The sequence below is a fragment of the Thunnus maccoyii genome, chromosome 13 (genome assembly GCF_910596095.1).
Source record: "Thunnus maccoyii chromosome 13, fThuMac1.1, whole genome shotgun sequence".
NCBI classification, from domain to species: domain Eukaryota; kingdom Metazoa; phylum Chordata; class Actinopteri; order Scombriformes; family Scombridae; genus Thunnus; species Thunnus maccoyii.
The window spans coordinates 22,865,100-22,887,448 of NC_056545.1; the positions used below are offsets into that span (position 1 = coordinate 22,865,100).

General features: G+C 42.1%; 1 protein-coding gene across 8 annotated transcripts in view; it reads right to left on the minus strand.

Annotated features, from left to right (window-relative positions):
- msi2b (musashi RNA-binding protein 2b) overlaps positions 1–22,349 on the minus strand; it is a 254,649-nt gene that overhangs the window by 87,700 nt on the left and 144,600 nt on the right. For all 8 annotated transcript variants that reach the window (XM_042430363.1, XM_042430361.1, XM_042430358.1 and 5 more), the window contains one exon: positions 22,014–22,062. In XM_042430363.1, coding sequence (XP_042286297.1) covers positions 22,014–22,062 — 49 coding nt within the window. The remainder of the gene's footprint in view (positions 1–22,013; positions 22,063–22,349) is intronic.

A 22,349-nucleotide genomic window follows, 5' to 3' on the forward strand; every position in this document is an offset into this window, starting at 1 on the left:
GGGCCTAAATATCCAGCTTCTGTCGGCGAACATAGAGAGAAGCCTTTCCCTCTGTGTACACTTTCCTAGAAGCTGACAGTTTACTGGATTAACTTGTATTTATCACTGCAGCAAATTAGTACATTCTGTGTATGCAGTAGCTAACAACGGGGCTCCTGCAAGAACCACTTGTACCGAAATATTTGCTCTTGGCACGTAAGAGTGATTTAAGAAATTATTGGTACTCTACAATTCCACAATTTTCTTAGAATTTCTTCTTAGGTACGAAAGAGTCGTATGAGTCACGAACAGATCTGCAATTCTTCATATGGGAAAAATAACTTGTTTGACCTTACAGTTATAATCTGATTGAATTTGGAGGTTAAATATGATCCTGAAATCAACTAAAATAAAATATAGAACTAAAACAAACTTAATGCAAAATGAATATTCTGTATTCTAATTTACTGAGATTTTTTTTTAATCTAATCATTTTTACTGGAAAATTTTGGCAAAGCAATTTACATATTTTTTCAGTAGTTGCGAGGAAACCTCTCTCACTCCGACAGCTGCCTCAGGGTCTTTCTGCAAGTCTCTGTCCAGTATCATCTCCTTTTGCACCTGACAGTGTAACATCACCTACTCTCCCCTCCAATATCTGTGTGACTGCAAGATCCCTTGACCTCCTCCCATATTAAACATGGACTGCTTTGCTTTAGAAAGACATTTTTTTAGCATCTACAGTAACTTCATGTTAAACCATTCCCTCTTTATTTCTGTCACTGTACTGCACTGCTCTGATGACACGCTGTTGGCAGCTGTATTTTCCGTTCCGAGACTCCTAATCTAATGTGACTACCGGCACCACCAAACCTGTTATGTTTTTGTGTGCTGATTTCCAAAAGCAGGACTTGAATCTCTGCGGTGTGAAATTATTTTTACTCTTTGGTAACATTTCTGTGAATGAAAGTTGCCCACAAATGGAGCGGAACAAGTAGTCTTACTGGTATATGACAATTTTAGAGGCATCAATTATGCAAACGATCACATCTCATGAACAGATGGAAGTCATCAGACTAAACCGAGCGATTTACGACACGTTTGTGCAGTTAAAAGAGCTTGTTGTTTCTGACTTGAGACACTCGTACAAACAAAACTCACATAAAGAAGCGAAGAAGAGGAGTTTAGGAAAAGAAAATGAAAATGAGGCCCGAGTGAAACAGAATTGGCAAGCCACAAGGAGTGTATTGATCCGCATTTGATGGCATAAAAGTCAGTTTGACATTGGGTGTCACAGCTAGCTTTAACTACTTTTTTGGAGCAGGTGTATTAGGAGCTGCAGCCGTCATTACCAAGCAATTCACCTCTTTTCAGGCCTTGCACATCTATCCAGATATTTTCTTTTAGGGTTAGGTGGAGCTGTGCTGACTGGTCAACAAAGTCCATACACTCGAAAAGAATCATTAAAAGTATAAGTTGGCCCATTCTAACCCTCCTGAGGAGAGTCAGGGAGATGTCAATTGATAACAGTGTGTGTATGCCACACTAAGAAGAGCTCTAATCAGACAAAATCATTGAAAACACCTGTGTGGGCGTACCAGGGGTATGTATCAAACGGGTGTTTTCACTTATTCTGGCTTATTAGACCGCTGATCAGGTTGAAGTTAGGTGAAGCTATGCAGAGAGTTAGGTGAAGTTACCAAACTACTTGTACAAATAAGAATCATAACTGTGTCAGTTGAAGTTGCGGTGACAGGATCGATCATGGTCTGTACCTGCACAGTTAAGCAAAGTAACCCCAGTGTGGGTGGACTATGGGTGAACTCTGACAATAGACCTTTTTCACAGCAGACATCATGTCTTAACAAGAAAAGCACAGGTGGAACAAAAAATAGCGTCTCACTTCCATTAAACTGTCTCAGTAAGCCATGTATATAACCAGGGCCCTGCAACCAGAGCACCTAAATGGAATTCAACCATTATTAATTAATGTTATTAATTACACCTGTGCTTTTCCTGCTATGACATGTCAAAATGTCAGCTGTGAAAAAGATGTATAGAGGGCGTGTATCTATGTCATTTTTCCATGTGTTATCAACCTCCTCACCACAAGTGAGTAGCCAGATTAACCAGCAGGAGGTTGCTGAGAATGGGTAAAAGCTGATACTGGAAGAAAAACAAACATTTTGAAAAAGTAAAGGCCAGCAGATGGCCAGAAATATAGCCAGAAATTGAGGCGCTAACACTTGTATGTACTGTATACATGCTGTATGTAGCTCAATATCAGACAAGTTAACACTACGGTAAACACAGCCTGAAGGCACATATTGTAGATGCATGGTCCCAATTTAAAGCAGCATTTGTTAGCTTAATTAAAAGCACAAAGATGTCAAGGGATCTTCTAGTTTTTCTGTTGACAGGTTTGTAAAAAAAAAAAATTGATTTCATTACACGTTTCAATCAACAGTGTGCTTGGTTAGTTAATGTTAAACTGCCCCTTAAGAACTTAGCTTGGCTAGTTTCTAAGGGGCAGTATAGCTTCATATTGCATCTTTTTTTCGTCTATTGTAAGACAGATTTCTACCCTTTCAGCGTGTTTATTGACCTGGAACTGGTTCTAGGTTACAGAACCCAACACTAGCTGCAATTGAGCATAAAAGGAGACACTAGAATACCACTCTGAAACAATAAAAGGAAAGTGAATAACTGATGAAAATATTGCCACTTCATTGCTACAAAGATCCACCATGTGACATCATAAAAATACAGCACTTTGTGTAGTGTAAAATGCCATAAAATCCTCTGTTTCATCAGCTGCCAAGGATGAAAATCTATTGGCAGTGTGCTGGGTGAGCTTTGACAAGTTGGGCCATCTAGAAGAGATGTGTGGTGATTATCTGGATAGGGCTACTCTGTCTGTCTGGCTGCCCCTATAAAGCCATGATGCCAGAATATTCGCCTCTGGCTCCCATGTCTGATATAGCCCTCTAAAACTGACTTTTGTAACTGCCGCTGCACAGTAGTGTCATTAGACAACTTCTAGCACACGGTCGATAAATTATTTACGCCATGCTTGTATAGAACCAGCCTGGGTTTTCGCATTTTAAAGTAAAATGAAAAATACAATAATCTTGATGGGGATGGCGGCGGAGGCATGTGTTTGTGTCTGTGGGAGTGTGTGCCTGTGAAATGGGCATGCATACAAGTGAACGAGACATCTCAAGATATGTAATATGACATAATGTCTCCCCTGCTCGAACCCCCAGCTGCTCGCCCACATGCCACAGATCCTGCACCATGTCTAAACAGATGCTCTATCAATAATGCTTGCTCCAGTGCCACACACCTCCCTGGTGGCCAAATTGGGAAGAGGAGAGTGGATGAGAGAGAGGGACTGAGTGAATGAGTCAGTGTTTGGAGGCAGGACAAGAGGGAAGGAGAATGGGCAAGAACCCAGAGGCTAGAGTGACTACTGGGAGATGGATTGGATACGCCAGAAGAAGCCAAAGGACCAGTGAACCTGGGGATGAAGTGTACTCCTTGTCCCATCTGCTCCCAAGAAGGGCAGGAGAAAGAAAACGTCATTTGAGCCTGCTAGTACAAATCACCTTATATTGTAATCCTGCCTTATTGTAAACAGGCATCTGAAGCCACATAGATGTAAATCTATTTTATTGGTTTATTTTCTAATGTGCGTTAGTCTCAAAAGGTTTTTACTGTTCATGTACATTTGTACTCTTACTATCAGCTTGTCAGTCATCTGTAAAGCACTTTGATTGGCACTAACCTGTCTGAAAGGTGCTATACATCTATAATTTGACTGATTGAAGAGGTAGATTATCCTGCCATCCCTTGATTCATATATTTTGCTGTATTCTTTTGTTTTAGCCTACTCAATATCTACAAGTAATACCTTGAGAGGTGCTGGTGCCCGTGACTTGCCCTCATCTGATAAAAGGCTCACACACACACACACACACACACACACACACACGTTAACTTCAAAGCCCACCGGATTATTAATAAGTTTACATATGTATCTTTATTCAAACAGCATTTGCAGTACCGTTTGCTTTTCTGAGAGTATGCTGCACACTTCAGTGCTGTGTGAGCACTACTTTGGACTCTCACACTGCACATGTACACAGCACGTTAACTTACAGACCTCAGAAAAGTTAAGATTTCATGTGGTGGTGAGCAGTCTTGTGCAGCTGTTCGGTTTTCACCAAGGAAAACAAACTTTTTTTTTTTTTTTTTTTTTTTTGGTGCTTTGATATTTCATTTGAAAATGTTACATTGCTTTTTTTTTATTTGGAAAAAAAAAGAGACAGAGGCTTTGAAAGACTGCAATCAACTTTTCATCAATCAACTCATTAATTTTTCACTTGCCAGCAAACTATTCATGTTCATAAAAATATAACTATATAGGAAACAAGAAAGCAATGAAATCTAATTGTTCAGGTTTGGCAACTAACAAGCTTCAATAACACAATAGTAGTATCACAAAAGCAAATGGAATAGTAAACAACGAAAATAATACTTTTTTTTTCACATGTGGAAAAAAAGAAAAACAGAAGTCCTTTCAGAAGACATTTTGGGGCTGTAAGGCTAGAAGACAGGGTCCTGAATGAATTCTGTATGAAAAATTGCATTGCATCATTTTAAACAACATTTTAACATACCCATCAGGCATCTCCATGTGTGTGTTTGCACACCATCACCAAAACCATCCCACATTAGGTGTACGTATTAGCTTTTGCATGAGCAACAAAACACATCAATGCTCCTTCTGCACCACCCCTGTTGTCATCATCCATCATAATCTAGCCCTGCCTTCCACTAGCTGTCAAAACTGTTCTGGACAATTCACTTAGACAGTGTCAGCTGAACTGTAATATTTTACCAGCCACTATAATGAGGACTGGCCTCCAGACTCACAGAAACAAACACATGGCTCCCTGCTCACGCCTTGGTTGTATCCATGACTTTGCCACAGTCATTCCAATTTTCCTGTTGCTGGAGGCAATACTACTATCCTAGCATGGTCAGCCTTTGCCAGCTGGGAACCGAACCTGTCGGCCCATGCAATATTGTCCTTTGTCTGAGCTCTAACATTATCTGCACTGTGAGCTTTCCTGAGGAGAGACTAATCCTTTGGTGGTTAATGCTTGTGGTTTTTCATTAGACAGGTGATACGTGGAGTCTAAGATGCAAAAGTTACACCCAGACCCGCAATAATGGAAGTACGTTGCTTTTTGGCCTGCGACTAATGTTTGTGTTTAATTTTTGATTAATTGATTAATCTAAGACATGTCAAAGAAAATTGTGAAAAATGCCCATCGTAAGTTTCCAGAGCCCAAGGTGATGTTGTGAAATTGATTGTTTGGTCTGAACAGCGGTCCAAAACCCAAGAGTATTCAAATATACAAAAAATAAAAGCAGGGAAAAGCAACAGACTGGAACCTGCAAAAAAAAAAAAAAATTTAATTAATCGATTATCTAGATGGGCTGTCAATTTACTGTCATTCAACGAATCAACACGACTCTGCTCCTTCACTCACTCACTCACGTTAACCATCCCAAATAAATCTAAACCTGAATAACATTATAATCTACCGTATATTTAGTGTATTACTCTTCTGCTCTGGCAGATAAGTTCTTCCATGATTGTGTATGTGGCAGTGTTGGCGTGTGTGTGTGTGTTTGTGTGTGTGTGTGTGTATTAGTCAGCAAGACGGTGTGTCCTCAGTAAGTGCCACATCAACAGCATTAACTTGGAGGACAAAGGAGGGCACAGAAACACAGCGAGCCACACACGTCAAGACAGTAGCAGAAAATAGATGGAGAAGCAACACACACTATTTTAATTATCCTCTTGTCTAACCTGCCCTCCAATTACAAATAGGGATGTATAATAATCCATCTATTGATGCATGAAAGACAGGACAATAACACGGAAGCTGAACACGAGCAGGATAAGACATGGTTTAAAAAATGAGCTCAAAGACTCACAAACTAAGGTTAGGCTAACTCAAATAAATGGAATACGTCTCTTCAATATTATCCTTATTCTTAGGTATGTACATATTGGTATGTACTATGAAATAGTTGAGAGGCATTGTTTATCGCCTTCAGAGACTTCAAGAGAAAATACATGATTATGTTTATGATAGCACTGTTAAAAGATAAAGACACTGCAGTGTACGCTGTATTCCACTGAGAGATAGGCATAATGAATATGCTCTGGCTAATTTATGCTGGCTAATTTGTCTACATTTGGTAAATCTTTTTAAGATTGATTTTCTCAGCAAATACCAATTCAGCTCAACATTAAGTAAACAGCAGCAGGGACGCTTGCTTTTATGTTTTGTTACTTGAAATTCTATGTTCTGCTACAGCTACTCATTCCATATAGTGTGTCATTTCAGACAATCTTTACATTTGTCTTCCTTCTGCTCGTGAGAAAACAGAGTACCAGATGATTTGTGCTTTATCACAAGTGGCACTATGAAAGATGCCCAGAAATAAAACGATGAAAAAAAAACTGCCACATACTAAAAAGAAAAGGGTCTGGAGAGAAAAAAAAAAAAGGTAAAAAGAAAAAGTAAATAGTCAATTTGGGATTTTGGGGTACAGGCAGCTGAGCATGTGCACTCGCACATTAGATCTAATATGTCCCCCCTCCCCCACATCAGAGTTTTGGAGACTGACATAAAGCTTTTGTTCAGGTGTCTTGGTTAGTTCTCTATTCACATGTCATGTTGCTTGTCTGTGCCAATCCTATTCCCTGTACATTCAACACCCCCCCGGCCGTGACAACAGCTTACAGAAAGCAGAGGTGCAGCGCGAAGGCATCCTCTTAGTGCAGAAAGTGAGTGATCGAGAGCTAGCAACATGTTATGTCCAATGGTCAGATAAGCTCCAGAGACATCGAGGACAAATCTAGACCATTGTGGGCGGGGAGGAGGGAGGGCTGACTGCAGAAAAATGGACACATCTGACTCAAGTCCTCTTGGCGAAATGCTTGGTTTGCAATGTTTGTTATAGTGCACTCACAACAACAGCAGGGATGCACTGACCTTGAGCAGGTATCGGCCATGACGTGACTAATCCACATTAAATACAGTTTCTTTGTCAATAACTTCACAAAATTTGAGGTTTTGCGCTATCAGTTAAATTTATTCTGTCACGGCAGGCTGCCAACTTAGTTTTTAGTATCACAGCAATCCCTGGCCTCACATTATTTTAAATAATAATAATATTAATGTTGGATCAGTGCATCCCGACTTACAACCTGCCTTTTCTTAACTGGATGTACCCTCTCCAGCCTCTGACTGCACATATGATCCGCCACACAGAGTAAGTGATTATATTTAATCATCGTCTCTTGACTGTTCCCTTCTTGAGTCGCTTGATATGCGAGTTCGCACACACCCGTCCACATGTGAATACAAAGAAATACAGCGAGCGGCGAATGTTTGGGGCAGGAGAAGACAGCGGAGGCTTTAGTGGTCCTTCTTCATCCCTGCAGGCAGTAAAGCAGGCTGCATGGCAGTCCTGTCTCCCAAGACAAGTTAATAAGATGGAGCAGTCCCCGGGGGCAACAGCCGGCGAGCATTATCACTTTCAAGGCAGCCAGAAAAACTGACACACAGTAGGATAGAACTCCCAAAAAGAAGCTATTAATTACCCCCTCTCACTAGCCACTGCTGCAGAAAAAGTTAATTTGACAATTTGGGAGACAAGGATTGTTTCGAAATACGGGAATTTCACTCCCACTTGGTTCAACAAATCTTCTGCAATTATTTATTTTTTGTGCAACTCTATTCATACTTCTCAATTTGCATCCCCCCACCCCCCCACCCCCACCCCCACTCTGTCTCCCTCTCTCTCCTTCTCACACATGTATGACGAAGCAACCTTCTCAAGTGTGAAACCACAACCGCGAGGAGGTGTGGGGCAACGCAGTGCATATCAGCACATGCGAACCAGACCACTTCTACAGACATGTGGTGTGATGAATAAATCATGCTGCATAAAACCAAGGGGAGAGAAGTTCCTCTCCTGAGGGCCCACATTCACTTATAGCCGCTCGACTCAAACACAACTACTGTATCTCGCTGCCATCTAAATGAGCCACACATGGCCGTGCTAAAGCGAATAAGAGCAAAACTGTCACCTCACTGAAGAAACATTGATCATTACACAATTTGTTCCCTTTTTATACAGCCATTGTAATTAAAAATAATTGAGTAGTGGGGTGGGCAGGTGCTCCCATCAACAATTTTTTCACCAATTAGCACTACAATAATATTGCCCTGGATATTGCAGATGATATTATTAGCATTTTGATGGAACACAAGTGCCTGCATGCCTGCACGCCAGAGAACTGTTCTCAAGTGGAATCTTTTCACTAAGATCCACAAGGGAAGAGTCACTTCTGGTTTGACAAAAACAGGCGAGAGAGAGAGAGAAGGCGTTATATTAAGGTGCTGCATAAAGTGTTCTGTAGAGCCATCTTTAAGATCCACCAGCAGTGCGTGAAAAGCCGAATAAGGCTATCTTTAACTGGCCACTAGATCTTGGATCCATACCAGATGTCAAAACCATTAAATTGTCTTTTTTTTAACTTGTGCAGTGAACTTGACATTAGCCCAGAAGCTACTGCGAATGAGCTAATTTGTTTAACCAAAATGTATTATTCCATAAAGAGCTGCTTTTTCAACCCCCCCCCCCCCCAAAAACAGAAAGCAAAAAAAAATACTGGTCAACTGAACATAAATAAATTTGGTCCACACAAATCTGACAAATGCATTTTAACATCAGGGGTAAGACCTGTGTGTTCTCATATAGCCAGCTCGTCTGTTGTCAGAGGCCTAACAAATTGGTTCTCCGACCACTTGGGAGCATGTGTGCAGCGTGTGATGGTTTACCCTGCACAGAAGAATCAGAATCAAATTTGAAACATTGAATTTCTGTGATACATCTTACCAATTTTCTCTAAAGCATCCAAGCTAGATCTGTGCTTCTGTCTGTGACAAGGATTATCTCACAAATACCAGAGGGGAAAGATAACTGACAATTGTTCTGGGTTGAAATTACTTTTTCTTCTGTGCTTGCTAGCTATGCAAAGTGAGTGTAGAAGCTAATTTGCAATCTTGACCAGTGTTACCTTAACTCCATGACAAAAAAAAAGAGCCTTAAATACTTATTGAGCTGGTATTAATCAGCCTGCATGAATAAATATATATTCACACTTTTCAAAATTCTTCCCAGACTTCTTCTTACTCATCGGTTATCCATTGCAGTATGATCTGCTTTTGGTGGTCATCTGCTTCAGTCTAACTGGAGATGTTGGACCTTTCAATCAACCAATCATGATAAATAAATAAAACATCAACATTATAATTCTGACACGTTAACTCTAACTCAACAATAGACATAAACTAGAGGTAAAAGGAAAAAAAAGCTGCTGACAGGATACTGGCTAGCAATACCTTTGCAAGCATGGAACATATTGCATGGCACATATTTGGGCAGGCATTTACAGTACTCATTTCAGAATTGCACCGAATTAACTGTGCGTGTGTGAGAGAGAGAAAAAGAGAGAGAAAAAAAAAAAAAAACACAGAGAGAAATGGAGCGGGGGAGTGTCAGAGACAAAGACAGAGAGACAGACATAGAGGGTGAGACTGAGACAGAGAGATCAGAGAGCTGGGGACAGAAGAACAGCGAACGATAAATGAATTCCCAAGAGAAAAGGAGGGACACGGAGAAATTACAGAACAAAAGGAGAAGACAGAAATGACATTTCTTAAGGGACTGCTGTGTGGCATTTGTAGGAAGAAAAATGAAATGTGAGGACCAGGGAGAGATGGGAGGCGGTAGAGGGCATGGGGAGAATGGAATGAGTAAGAGCAAGAAACAAAAGAGAAAGTGTGTGAGAGGTAAGACTAATTTATGAGAAATGAGGCAGGAGTCGGCGAGGCTGTCTGCTGCTGTCTGATGGATTGGGTGGGGGTGGGGGTGGAGGTGGTGGTGGGGGGTGGGGGGGGGGGTAGGGCTGGGTTTTGCAGGTTGGTGGACAAGAGAAGAACCTGTGATATGGATCCTTTGAGGCGGCATTTCAAAAAAAGTGAACTCTCCAGAAATGGGAGATGAATATAAAACAAAAAACATCACTTCTCTTTGGAAGAGAATCTCCCTGGCAGGTAGGTAGAGCAGAGAGAGGCAAAGGTGAGAAAGAGATTGGGTAGGAGACAAAGAGGGAGTACAGGGAGAAGCACAAGGCAATGAGCAAAAGGAAAAAAAAAAGAAAAAAAAATGTGTGAAGTGACAGAGCCGAGAAAGCGAGGAAAAGATGACGGAGATAAAGTAAGATGAGAGACAGCTGCCTTTGATGCGACTGCTCCTCACCTGTGGCAGTTTGGAGGGAGGGCTGTGTACGTGTGGTTTAAATGTGTGTGTGCATAAGCACATGCGTGCATGCATGCAACCGTCTGAGTGTATGCAAGTATCTGTTATAATAAAGTTCACATAAGCGTGAAAGACGGGATTGATGATAAGGTGCTCATTTGTAGCGTGCGAGGAGTTGGTTCCCACATGCTTCAAGTACACAAACACAGAGAGACACAATCGCTCACACACAGGCAGACAGAAAAGCCGCCTCTGGAGGTATCGAGGAACACTCGGGGCCTACAAAATATTCAAGGCTCCTCTCTAGACAGAATCCCCTCCCAAAGCTTGCTGACAGAGGAGCACACTGAACCTCCTCTTTCAAACAGCGCACTGTCTTTATTCGCCCTAGTCTTACAGCATGCTCGTACTGTATCAAAGCCAGGACACACGCTGCCGTGTGAAGTGCCATCAACGTACACGGCGATGCACACCTTCTCCTCCTCCTCCTCCTCACACACACGCTCGCGTTCTCTTTATGCCTCTCTTTCTATCTTTCTCACACACACACACACGCAACTTTGAGAGAACAGAGCGGAGAGTAGAGAGGAGGCTGGCAGCAGCGATGAAAGACAGTGATGAAGGTGCGGCGGTAAAACACACTGTAAGCCTACAGTATCGACGTCATCTATCTAGTAATGGAAAGAACACATCACACGCTGTCTTTTAAGCTCTTTCGGCATGAGCCCAATATAGATCAGGCGCACAATTTACATGACCATGTGATCCGTATATGAATGAACAAACACAAACAAACATAGCAACCCTTTCTCTGTATCTCTTTCCAATTACATTGCCAATTCCATGGAGGCAAAAACCCAAACAAAGGCAACTGGGCACAAAGCTTATTAATCATACCATCATCCCACATGCATTCCTTTGCAACCTCACAAACTATTAATGGGCTGCCATGCCAAGGGTCTCTCACAGCTGTGAGGTTTTTGCCGGGGGAAATCTGCATTGGCCGAAAAAAATAAGCCTAATGATGTCAGATGTCATCCCTGACCTCTGTAATTTCACAAACTCAGATTTACTGCAGATCATTACGCATCACGCCTGTGTGTACACACTGAGATGTGGCATTTGTTTATGAATGTGTGTGTGGTGGACAATGTCATATAAAGAGGGTGGCTGGCTGAGGGCTTGTTCAATGTGGGACTCTACAGTGAGGCAAAGCACATAACATAGAGAATGGGCCCCCAAGCAGCCACCCATTTTATATGGTATTGTACTACACACACACGCACACACGCACACACTCCCCTGCATAAATAAAAACACACAGCACACCTACACAGAAGCGCGCAGTTAAACACACAAAGACCGACTTGGAACCTGTCAAGTGCGAACAAACTGATGACAAGACGGCGACAGATGGATTCACTGAGGAGAGACGAGCTACGCATTCAACTCAATTAGCAACGTGCTGCTGCATGACGCCGATGGGATATGGAATCTTACCATGACTGGCAACCTGTCAATCGAGCAACAGAGCCGCAAAACAAGCATCATGGAAGACGCAATGAATTAAATTTAATAAACCAATAAATAAATTAATTTATGAGTAAATGTTATAAACCCATGAAGTGGCAGCGCCGCATCAAAAAACAGGGCATAATGTGACCAGGGAGCCTAAATATCCCCAGGCACACACACAAAGAAGAAACTGGCAGCAAGGAAAGAAGAGGAGGAGGAGGAGGAGGAGGAGGAGGAGGAGGCAGTGGGGAGAGACAGAAAAGAGAGAGAAGAGAAAGAACAATGGCTGCTTCCCTCTTTCCCCTCTTGCTCGCTCACTCACTCTCTCTCTCACTCTCGCTACCTGTGTGAACATTCGTGAGCTGTGTTCATACATTATCCTGCCACGGTACCTAATGAGCCAGGCATCTCCACCCTGACACTTACGCTTGGCTAGGCAACCCTTATTACAGTGTGGAGACATACTCACTCACACACTTACACACACACACACACACACTACACACACAAACTCAGAACTGACCAACACGGGTCATCACAGCAGCTGTGTGATGGCATAAAAAACATCTCTTGTCGCTGGTGATGTAAAGGAGCTCGCTGTATTAAAATGCATCTGTATTGTCTGTCGTAAGAAGTCGTTATGTAATGGTTTTATGTGTGTTTGTGTGTCAGACTTAAGCATGTCAACCTAGTTCCTACAAATACATGAAGCAGCATGAAGGCTGCTGGTGAATAATATGAGACCATGTGCCCCCTTTGAGTAGTTGGTTATTATAATGCGTTATTGTTTATGACTGCAGATAAAAATCTCTGTTTTTACTGCTACGTTTTTCCAAAAAAGAAAAAAGCACAAAAGCAGGTCTATCTTGTCTGGCAACATATCAGTCTGTGCCAGGATGTACCCTGCAGTGCTATGATTGTTTTGGCTGCTTCTGTATAAAAAGCCCTTCCACTTCAAAAAAAAAAAGCCTCCTACAACTGTTTAAGTGGTAAACCGGCAGGGCTGTGGGAGGCCAATCAGCTGCAACATGGGGCAACATGGTAAAGTTGGTCAAATAAAGATGAAACGTCATGACGGCATGCCGGTACGGAGCGGAGGCGGGAGAATTGCTTTGGAACAGGGGTGATGACTGGCATGTTGGTTAAATACTTAGAATGACATAAGACACTTAGTTTGACCCTCAGTGCGAAAAGAACAAAAAGAAAAATGCAAAAAAAAAAAAAGAAACCAGAGATTGTTCTTTTTTTTTTTCTCCTTTAATCTAAGATTAGATGCTTGGACTGGAGGTGATGTAATCTAATTCAGCTTGCAATCTTTCTGTGAGAAGTGATTGCTGTGGCTCAGCAGCTGATTGTGATTTTCAGCCGTGTGGGTTGGTGTATTCTGACCACCATTACACTTAAGAGGGACAGAAAAAAAAACATCAACTTCAAAGCAGTTGTGCTTTGAGACTTGATAGTAAGATTTCTATTGTCCTCTCTTATGGGAACTTGATAGCTTATATTGAAGTTTTATTGAAGCTCTCTCCCTGAAAAAAAACATGTGTGAGGAGTGGAATGCTATCATATTAAAATTCAAAGACATTCCTTTCAACAAAACAGCTCCCTTGTGTTTTCATATATAAATTATAGTGTATTTTTTTTAGTGAGACACCAGTGAGGGGTTTTTGAATGGCATCTGTGTAAAGCAATATAACCTCCTATGCCTCTAAAGTATATGAATCAGAGCACATCAGCATCAGCGTCAATAACAGTTGACAAACACTGCCTCGTGTTATAAGCTGAGCTATAAAAAAAAAAAAATACCCAAGAAATTCAAAACATTTTAAGCAAAAGGAACCACATTTCTAATAAGTAAAACCAGCAGAAAATAACTTTTACTTAATCATTTTTTTGAAAAACCGCTCAAAGGGAATTACTTTCTAAACGAGGTCTACTCCTAAAAAACTGTAGAGAGTGCAGATGTTTCTGCAGTGCATTTGTGGGTGTGATGACTATCAAAAAGACATCTATGTGATCAGCATGTTTTAAAAAATGTTACAAAGACAAGAGGCGACATATTTTACTAACACTGCACACCAGACACTTAGCCAATTCCCTCATGTGCTGCGCTCAGCTGTAAGACGCCTGGGTAGGCACCAATCAGGCTGTAAATACAGGGGACAATGCAGAGGGAAGCTACCACTTCCCCAGCCTGTCTCTGTAACAGTCTCATGCACATTAGATGCAAAAACAATATTCCTGCACTTATATGAATATTGTGCTTTGTCTTTTTTTTCTTTTTGTAAACATCTTGACTTTGACACTTTGTAATAGCTACGTATTATACGTAGAATGTAATTTCAAACAAACCTGTGTGCTTTTTGTGTGTCCGTGTCTTTTTATTTGCTGTCTGTGAGTGTGGGCGCACTTGTGTGTGAGTGGATGTAAACTCAGTATTCCAGGTCACGGTGGCTGCAATCTCACAGGAGGTTTAACCTTGGTAAATCCACTATTAGGTGTTCTGAGAATGATGATGTGAGCACTAGATCCTCCCCGATGGTTTCACTTTCTAAGAGCATCCAGCAGGTCACAAATAGAGAAGCTGTGGGGGTATTACAAGGTCAAAGGTTGGTTAACTCTCAATATGATGACAATTCCGAGCTGGCATTTTCATTTCCTGAAGAGACTGATTCCCTGTGGCAGCTGAGGCCAAAAAAACGTTTGCTTATTTTTGTTCAAATAAATTCCTCTCTGCTTTTAAGAGAGAATATAGACCGCAAATATGCAGCGTGCGCTCGCTGTGTGCACAAGAAACTCATCTTGCGTTCACATATACTGCACATCCAGGGAAAATTCTAATCAATACTGCTTTCCGATGCCTACATATGCATAAAAATCAGACCCTTCCAATAATACACAAATGTGCCTTTCTGCACATTTTTTGGTCCCTTTCATTTTGTCCTTCAAACGTCTTCAGAGGTGTGTCCGTGCAGCCAACCAGTGGGAGTAGCTGATGTTTTTAATGGCACATGGTTTGTCTCCTGGTGGTGAGATAAACATGGGGAAGAGATTAAAACCCCAGGCTTTCTTCTACAATCTCCTGCCTTCATCCTCCTTCCCCTTGCAGTGGTCATGCAGGGCCAGCACAGCAGAATCTAATTCAAAACCAAACCCATCCGGTCTATGAGGCATACTAGAGCCAAAAAAATAACACACACACACACGACTGCAGCAACATTGATAGTGGGGCAGATGTCAGTAATGGACAGAAAAAAAAAAAAAAAAAAAAGACAGGTGACAAGGAGAGGAGGATTCTCTACCATTTAATCACCAAACTGTCAAGCCCGTCTCAACGGGCTCATTGCAGAATACTAGCAGGAGTTTACCCAGCGACTGTAATGCTGCTGTTGATTTTGAGGTGAGTCTGTTGGGTCGCCGGTGTCAGGATGTGGATCACAACAAACACCCTGAAGAGGAAGAAGCGAGGCCAAAGGCCAGGCTCCCTCCTTCATGCTACGCCTCCCCAGTGAGGCATAGGTTGGCCAAGAAGCCAGCTTGCCTAGGAGCTGATGAGTTAGAGCAGTTATTAAGAGCGGCTAAACACATCATTTCCTTTGTCTCTGTGATTAGGCCAAGGCGAGGTGCCCTCAGGTGGAGGTAGACCCAGAGTATATGATTAGCTCTGCCATTTAAATGACATTCACACTAATCGCTAATATCAGGTCTGTCAAGGTGAGAGAATACAACGAGGGATCCGTCAGCTGATGTTGGAAGGCTGAAGCGAAATGCAAGGAGAAGTGCAAGGATATCTGATTCAACTCGATGCCGATGCTGCGTCTATCAGTTAAGTCAGCCCACAGCGGTTGATTGTTTTACTCTGCATCAGTGAAGCTATACAGTACTCACAGAGCAGAGAGGAGCGCCGATCTGTAAACACTACAACTCCCATGGATCCAACGGGGATTCAGTTGTTTAAAAAGGGATTGGCAGTGGAGGATATTCACAATCAAAGAGGACCGAGCCCTTGAAAAAAAAAAAAGAGCTGGTAGAGAGATACTGTATTTGAGTTCTGTCCAAATAGGTTTTATTCTGTGTGATAATAACAGCACTGGCCATTTGCTTGCAGAGCTATTTGGCTGCTAAATTAAAGAATTGGTTAACTTTTCTTCTGAAGGAAATTCATCTCTGTAGTCGCGCCATCTTTAAAACTCAAATGACCCTGCTCCCTCTCTTGCCTGAACAAAAGAAGGCATTATCAAACCTCACTCTCACCAGTGCTAGATCCATTTGGTAAACAGCCTGTGTCCTACAGTAGTAATCAGAGGGTATTTTTGAGGGATTTGCAGGCTGGCCAGGAGGCATCCGCTGGAGTGATCTCTAATTGCTAGAAGCGGAGGCCTAGACTGCCTGGCGCTCTTTTGAAGCCATCGGCAGCAGCTTCCAGCCAGAGGAGCCAGCAGGGGGAGGCTTCCCACTGAGGCACTCTCCTTTTTCTTTATTTCCTTCTCTTTTTCTCCCTCACCATGCCTTCATTCTACTTTTCCTGCTTTTTCTTGTCCTCGGTCTCCCTTCTTTCCATCCTCTTCTTCTTTCTTCCCATTTCTTCTCTAACTGTACTTGTTCCCTTTCCCCCACTCCCCCCCCCCTTTTCCCCTCCTCTCCTACTCAGTCAATGAGCCAGCAATCACTTTGCAGACAGACATCCTCTGCTCAGTCGGCCATGTTCAATCCCTAGCACCGGTGGCTGATGAGGCATTGTGGTGACGTCAAACACCGGGGCTTTTCAGGGAGCAACAGTTAACCTGTGGAGGCGCAGCTCTGCTTCCCAGGTTACAGGATTCATACTGGCAGTCTTTGTATAAAATAATGAATGTAATATGCCAAAGAGATGAAAGATAATGAGGCCAATTATTTTTTTCTTCTCACCCACTGAGGCGAGAGTGGCGAATTTATGTCAAATAGTTGGTGTATAATGACACCTAATACCACTCAAGTCTTTGTTACTGGTGGGCTTGTGGATCATGGGGCAAAGACTTTTGCTATATAAAGCATAGCTTTGAAATTATGAGAAAAACTCTACACACAAAATACCACAAACACTAAATATTAACTTGATATTGTTAGAAAGTTGGACTGTGTGGCATATTCATAGACTTGGACATACCGTCTGCATCGCTGACGCAGGGGCTGTAAAATTCACCTTTGCACAAAGACACACAAATACAAAAAAAAAAACCCCAAACAAAACAACTGCACACTACCATACATACACAGTTTCACAGAGACACAACCAGTTTTTGGTGTGTGTTTGGAAGGCAGCTCGCTCAGTGTGACATTGACTCCTCAGTGCCAATTCCACACTGGGAGCTGCACTTGCTAGCTTTGCTGCCAATCCAGGTAAAGAGATTACAGACACACACAATGCAGTCTTCTGTTCCTCTGCCAAGAAGAAAACCAGCCCTTTAAGCCCATAGAAAAAAGGGCTATACACAAATTCACACAGCCTTGGCCCCATCCTCACACAAAACCAAGAATCCCCTTCTTCTCCAGGAACGTGGCTTCTAATATGAGCCTTGCTCAGTGGCTCCCTCATACAAAGCAGCCTTGTGACTAACACAATTCAGCCCCCATTTCTTTATCCTGGTCCCCAACTCTGTTGCACATTACTATTACTTGCATCATTCAAGTAAAGAAGGAATTTGGCTTACAATCAGTCACACAGTCATTATAAAGCTACACTAATGGTGCTGTCTGGTTACAAACTATTGTAAAACAATATGAAAGAAAGTTACACTAGGATTTCATCATATTTCTTAATGGTGTAATTAAAAAGGTGAGAGAGAACGTGTGTATCACCCAAAATAGATATAGCTGCCACCTTCGTTTTTTTTAACTCATAGTAATTATCTAAGAACTTGTTGAAAACTAAAAACTTGATGAAAACTGCGGGGCTAACACCAGTCTTTAACAGTACAGATTTTACAGTGCATGAATCAAACAATCACTGTGGCATGCAGTTTTGACCCAATTAATTAGCTGTTTATAATTGTAAGAGTATAATTTAGCATTGGGATTGAGATGGGCTAATTTGCATTGTATGTACTTATCTTTTTGGATTGGTGTGGATTAGCTGTGATGATGAGAAGCTGCTTGTGATGTTAATAATAATAATCAGAGGAAGTGTATAGCTATACTTTATATGTATTTCCCCTTGAAAATAAATGTCCTGTGTGGATTATGTGTGTGAAATTATGCTACGCGGTAGATGTGTTGATGAAAAGAGTGGTAATGTGGTGGAGAAGGACGGCTAATTATGGTGTGGCGGGGAAGCACTTAATAAAAGGATGCTTCTGAGTAGCAAGACAAAGAATTCATCTATCATCCAACTGTACCTTTTTGCTCACATATCCCGATGCTTTGGTGGATAGTTGCCACTCTCTCATCACAGATTCCATCCCCTCCTCTAAAAGATGTCATTTTTCTCACCTAGGCAACACTCTCCTTGGCACTACCAATTGTGTTTGACAGTAAAATCACATTTTAGATCATAGATCACATGTCAGCCTGTGGGATAGGAGTAGGCAACCGATGACAGAATGATTCTGACTCAGGGCTATTCCAAAAGCTTTTATTTCCCACCCATACGGCTCGTCCTGTCATCCAGAGGTGGCATGTGAAGTCGTATTGAGGGGTGTTGGGAATGACGAGTGGTATGTGTAGTCCCTGACTGCTGTGTTTGTGGCCTAGTCTCAGAACATAAAGTACAGTAGCCACATACTGTAAACCTGGACCTCCTGCACTGCTGAATACACCGTTAGAAAAATAAAAGAATAAGTAAAAACATCTTGTCGAGTGTGTGACTACAAATGTACACATTCCTGACTTTCTCTTTCCTGTCACAAATTGAGTGTCAGGAGAAAAAAGGGAAGGTTGAAGGGGGGCGGGGTGGTGGAGATACTGCAGTAGAACATGGAACAATAGGCGCCCTCTGGCATCAACCTCTGGACAGCCCAAGCTGCTCACCAAAGACACTGAACTCACCCACAATGAACCGCTGCAGCAGGAAGGGAGGCTTTGGAGAGTTCAATTTCCAACACAATTGGCTGTATTCTACTCCTTTAAATGCCAAGGAGATGGTGTGCAGCATGTGCCTTTGTGGGGAGCTTTGCTTACAGCGAGTGTCCTCTAGCAGGAGAGACAGAGAGAGAAAGACGAGAGAAATGGAGAGACGACGAAGACAGGCGGGGTGGGGAGATGGTGCGGGACAGAAATAGTGCAGACTGTGTAAAAGAAAAGGAAGAAAGAATAAGACTGAATGACTGGGAGAGATAGAGAGTGAAAGAGAGTTAAAAAAAAAAAAAAAAGTACAGAGAAAACGAGAAGGGTAGAGAATGTCTCCTCTGGCTGTCGTTTCGCCAGCCTCACAGGGACCGTCTGAAGGACAATGCTGCTACTAGTGGAGTGTGACGTTTGTCCTCTAACCAATTCACCACAGCCCCAAAGAAAACACACTTACAATCAAGTGTTGATCATGCATCTCATACACAAATCGACTCTTCCAAACAAAATACAATGCATTATAGTAATAAGCGATATAGACTCTATGTAAAAAAAAGCTTAATGGGAAAAAATAAAAAAGGCAAATAACATTCAAATGAGGTGATGTGAAGTCAGTGTGAGCAACAGCAGGCCTAACAGGGGATCAGTTGCTGCAATTTATACCTCTGACACCCACTTCTTTGTTTTTATGGAGTAATTTTACTATGTACACATCTCCATAATATACTGTAATGTAAGCAGTGTATTTAATTTTCTTGTGGAAACAAAAGTATTATTTTTATCATCTCACAAATGCTCAAGTAAACATGAACGTGCTTACCGGCAGCAAGGACGTTTTCTCCTTCTTGTTCTGCTACAGCAAAAAATAGCTGCCCCTTTTTTTTTTTTTAGAGGAGACTTTAGAAAATTTTAGGCTGCTGTTGTGCTTTAGGGTTTAGGTCAGAGCTGATTTTTAAATGTGGTTGTAATGCAGCTGATATGTAAGCTAGGCGAGCTATCACACTTGTGAGGTGCGGTATGTCTGTGTTGCAAGCGTGACAACATGCTGACAGTTATAAGAAATATGCTCTTTCTGCATCTGCAAAGCATTAGAGGCACTGGGTGAACTTTTCTTTTTTTTGGGGGACTTGCAATTATGGAATAATTGGTTTTAAAAATTGCATTGTGTAGAATTTGTTAAATAAAAGAAATGTGTCACTTTTACCTATTGCAGTACTGAAGACAATTCAGGAATTATTTTTTCATGAATCAATCTGTAAGATAAAAATATACACAGGTGGGGGAATTGATTTGGATTGCAGCCTGCCGGATGCCCATCACCGGATCTGCAGGCGGCGGTAAAGTGGGCCCAGGCACTGGTTTCACTGATAATATATTCAATGTCCTTTCCTTTGTGGTCATGGGGCAGCTGAGCCATTAATATTACACAACCACACCAATGGCTCTGATGAATTATTCAGATTTTCTTATGGGTCTGTAATATTCTATGCACTTCATCTTGGAGACCTGTTGTGTTTCTAAGATAAAAGCGGCAAAGATCTACTGTTTCAAATTCCCACTGGAACAAAATATCAAAATGCTAGTTGGAGGAAATGGCAACCGCAGAAACGAACTGCACCTGCCTCCTGCCTCCTGTCATAGTCAATATAAATACGCCCGATGTCATCAGAAAAATTGCCAAGGAGGATGTTTCTCCATCATTGTCTTCATTTGAAGGGCATTTTGCTGCCCAAAGGCAAACGCCTAACACACTCCCCGAGCGTGGCGCCCATCCTCTTTCACAGAGGGCTGGCAGTGCAGCAGACAGGAGAGAGAAAAGAGCGAGAAATAAGAGAGAGAGAGAGAGAGTGAGAGGGAAAAAGCCTTCGTCTCAAAGCAGACCTCACACTGGGTTCTGTCGCTACAGATCAAAATCCCCTCAAAGCCATAGATCACTTCCACTATAGTTCACATGTTCTGCACTTAGAAACTGTTTACCAGACTCAAAGAGTTCGTCTGCACAGCCTACACACACACGGAGAGTGCACACACTTACACTCACAGATACAGTAGAGAAAGTAAGAGAGAGAGAGAGAGAGAGAGAGAACAATGCAGACATCACAAAAAAAAAAAAAAAAAAAAAAAAAAAAAAAAAAAAGGTTACAGCTTTCGATCCCAGCCGGCTCACTTAAACATTTATACAGGTTGAGAGGATGAGTCGCTCACTGCAAACAAATGTTTACATCTATATGGCAAAACAGCGCCGGGCCCCGGTACAGTGAGATGGTGCGATGGCAGCGCTTGCCTACAAGTGAGCTGACTGGTGTGACAAACAGAGAAGTGCCTGCTCCTTTTTCTTGTGGAAATACCTGTCAGTGCCTGTCGACTGCTCGCGCACACACAATGATACATACACACATACACAGCCGGGGACAGTCTGTCTCTTAAAAGTTCCTTTAACATACTCTATGTGAGGGTTCATAGCCGGTAACAACCGTCGCGCGGGGGCCTCCCGATAAATGACGGCCGTATATATGTGCTCGCTGGCGGGTTAAGGCGGGCCTGTGAGCTTGCCGTTTTGGCTTAAATACACAACGCTGCATTGTGGCGCAGGGGAGGGAACCTGTCTTTGGAAAGTCCTCTGCTTGAGAGAGAAACGTCCCCTCATCTAAGATAAGGAGCCGATGAGAGAGAGCGATAAAGTCAGTGCTTCTCCTGGGCCTTATCTGATGCTGTTATCTGACTGCACAGCACCCACCATCTCACAATCTTTACACCCTTTAAGCACCTCTCTGAAACACTCACACCAGCATCATCACAGACACACACACACACACACACACACACACACACACCATCTAATGCTCAAACATTCTAAACACCGAACCAGCTTATTGATTACTTTGACACGCTCCCATTGTTGAACAGATGGTACACCTAATATCATGTGAAATGGAACTGTTCTGTGTTATCTCATGGGGAAAGGACATAAAATGACTATTTTCTCACCTTTCAGAAAGACAGAGCAAAAAAAAAAAAAAAAAACGGAGGGGAGAAAAGGAGAGCAGAATCTGTGCACTTACCTCTATGTCTGTTAGTCGTCTTATCAAACATAAGCATGGCATCATCAACCTGGAAGACATAAGAGAAGTACTGACATTAGCTTAAGTCTAATCTTTTCAGCAAGTGCCTCACGTCACCTTCTCCCCATTCAATCACATCTCATTCTACTTACTGTAATTACTCTTAGAATATATATTCTCGCTCCTTTACACTTATTTCCTTCTAAGCACCTCTCTCCTACATAATCATTCTGCTGTCACAGGATTATCGTCAGGTTACCATTTCCCTTTCTGTCAGTCGCTCGTAATTTTGATGATATAGGAATTTAAACAATCTCGGTGGGTTTTTTTTTTTTC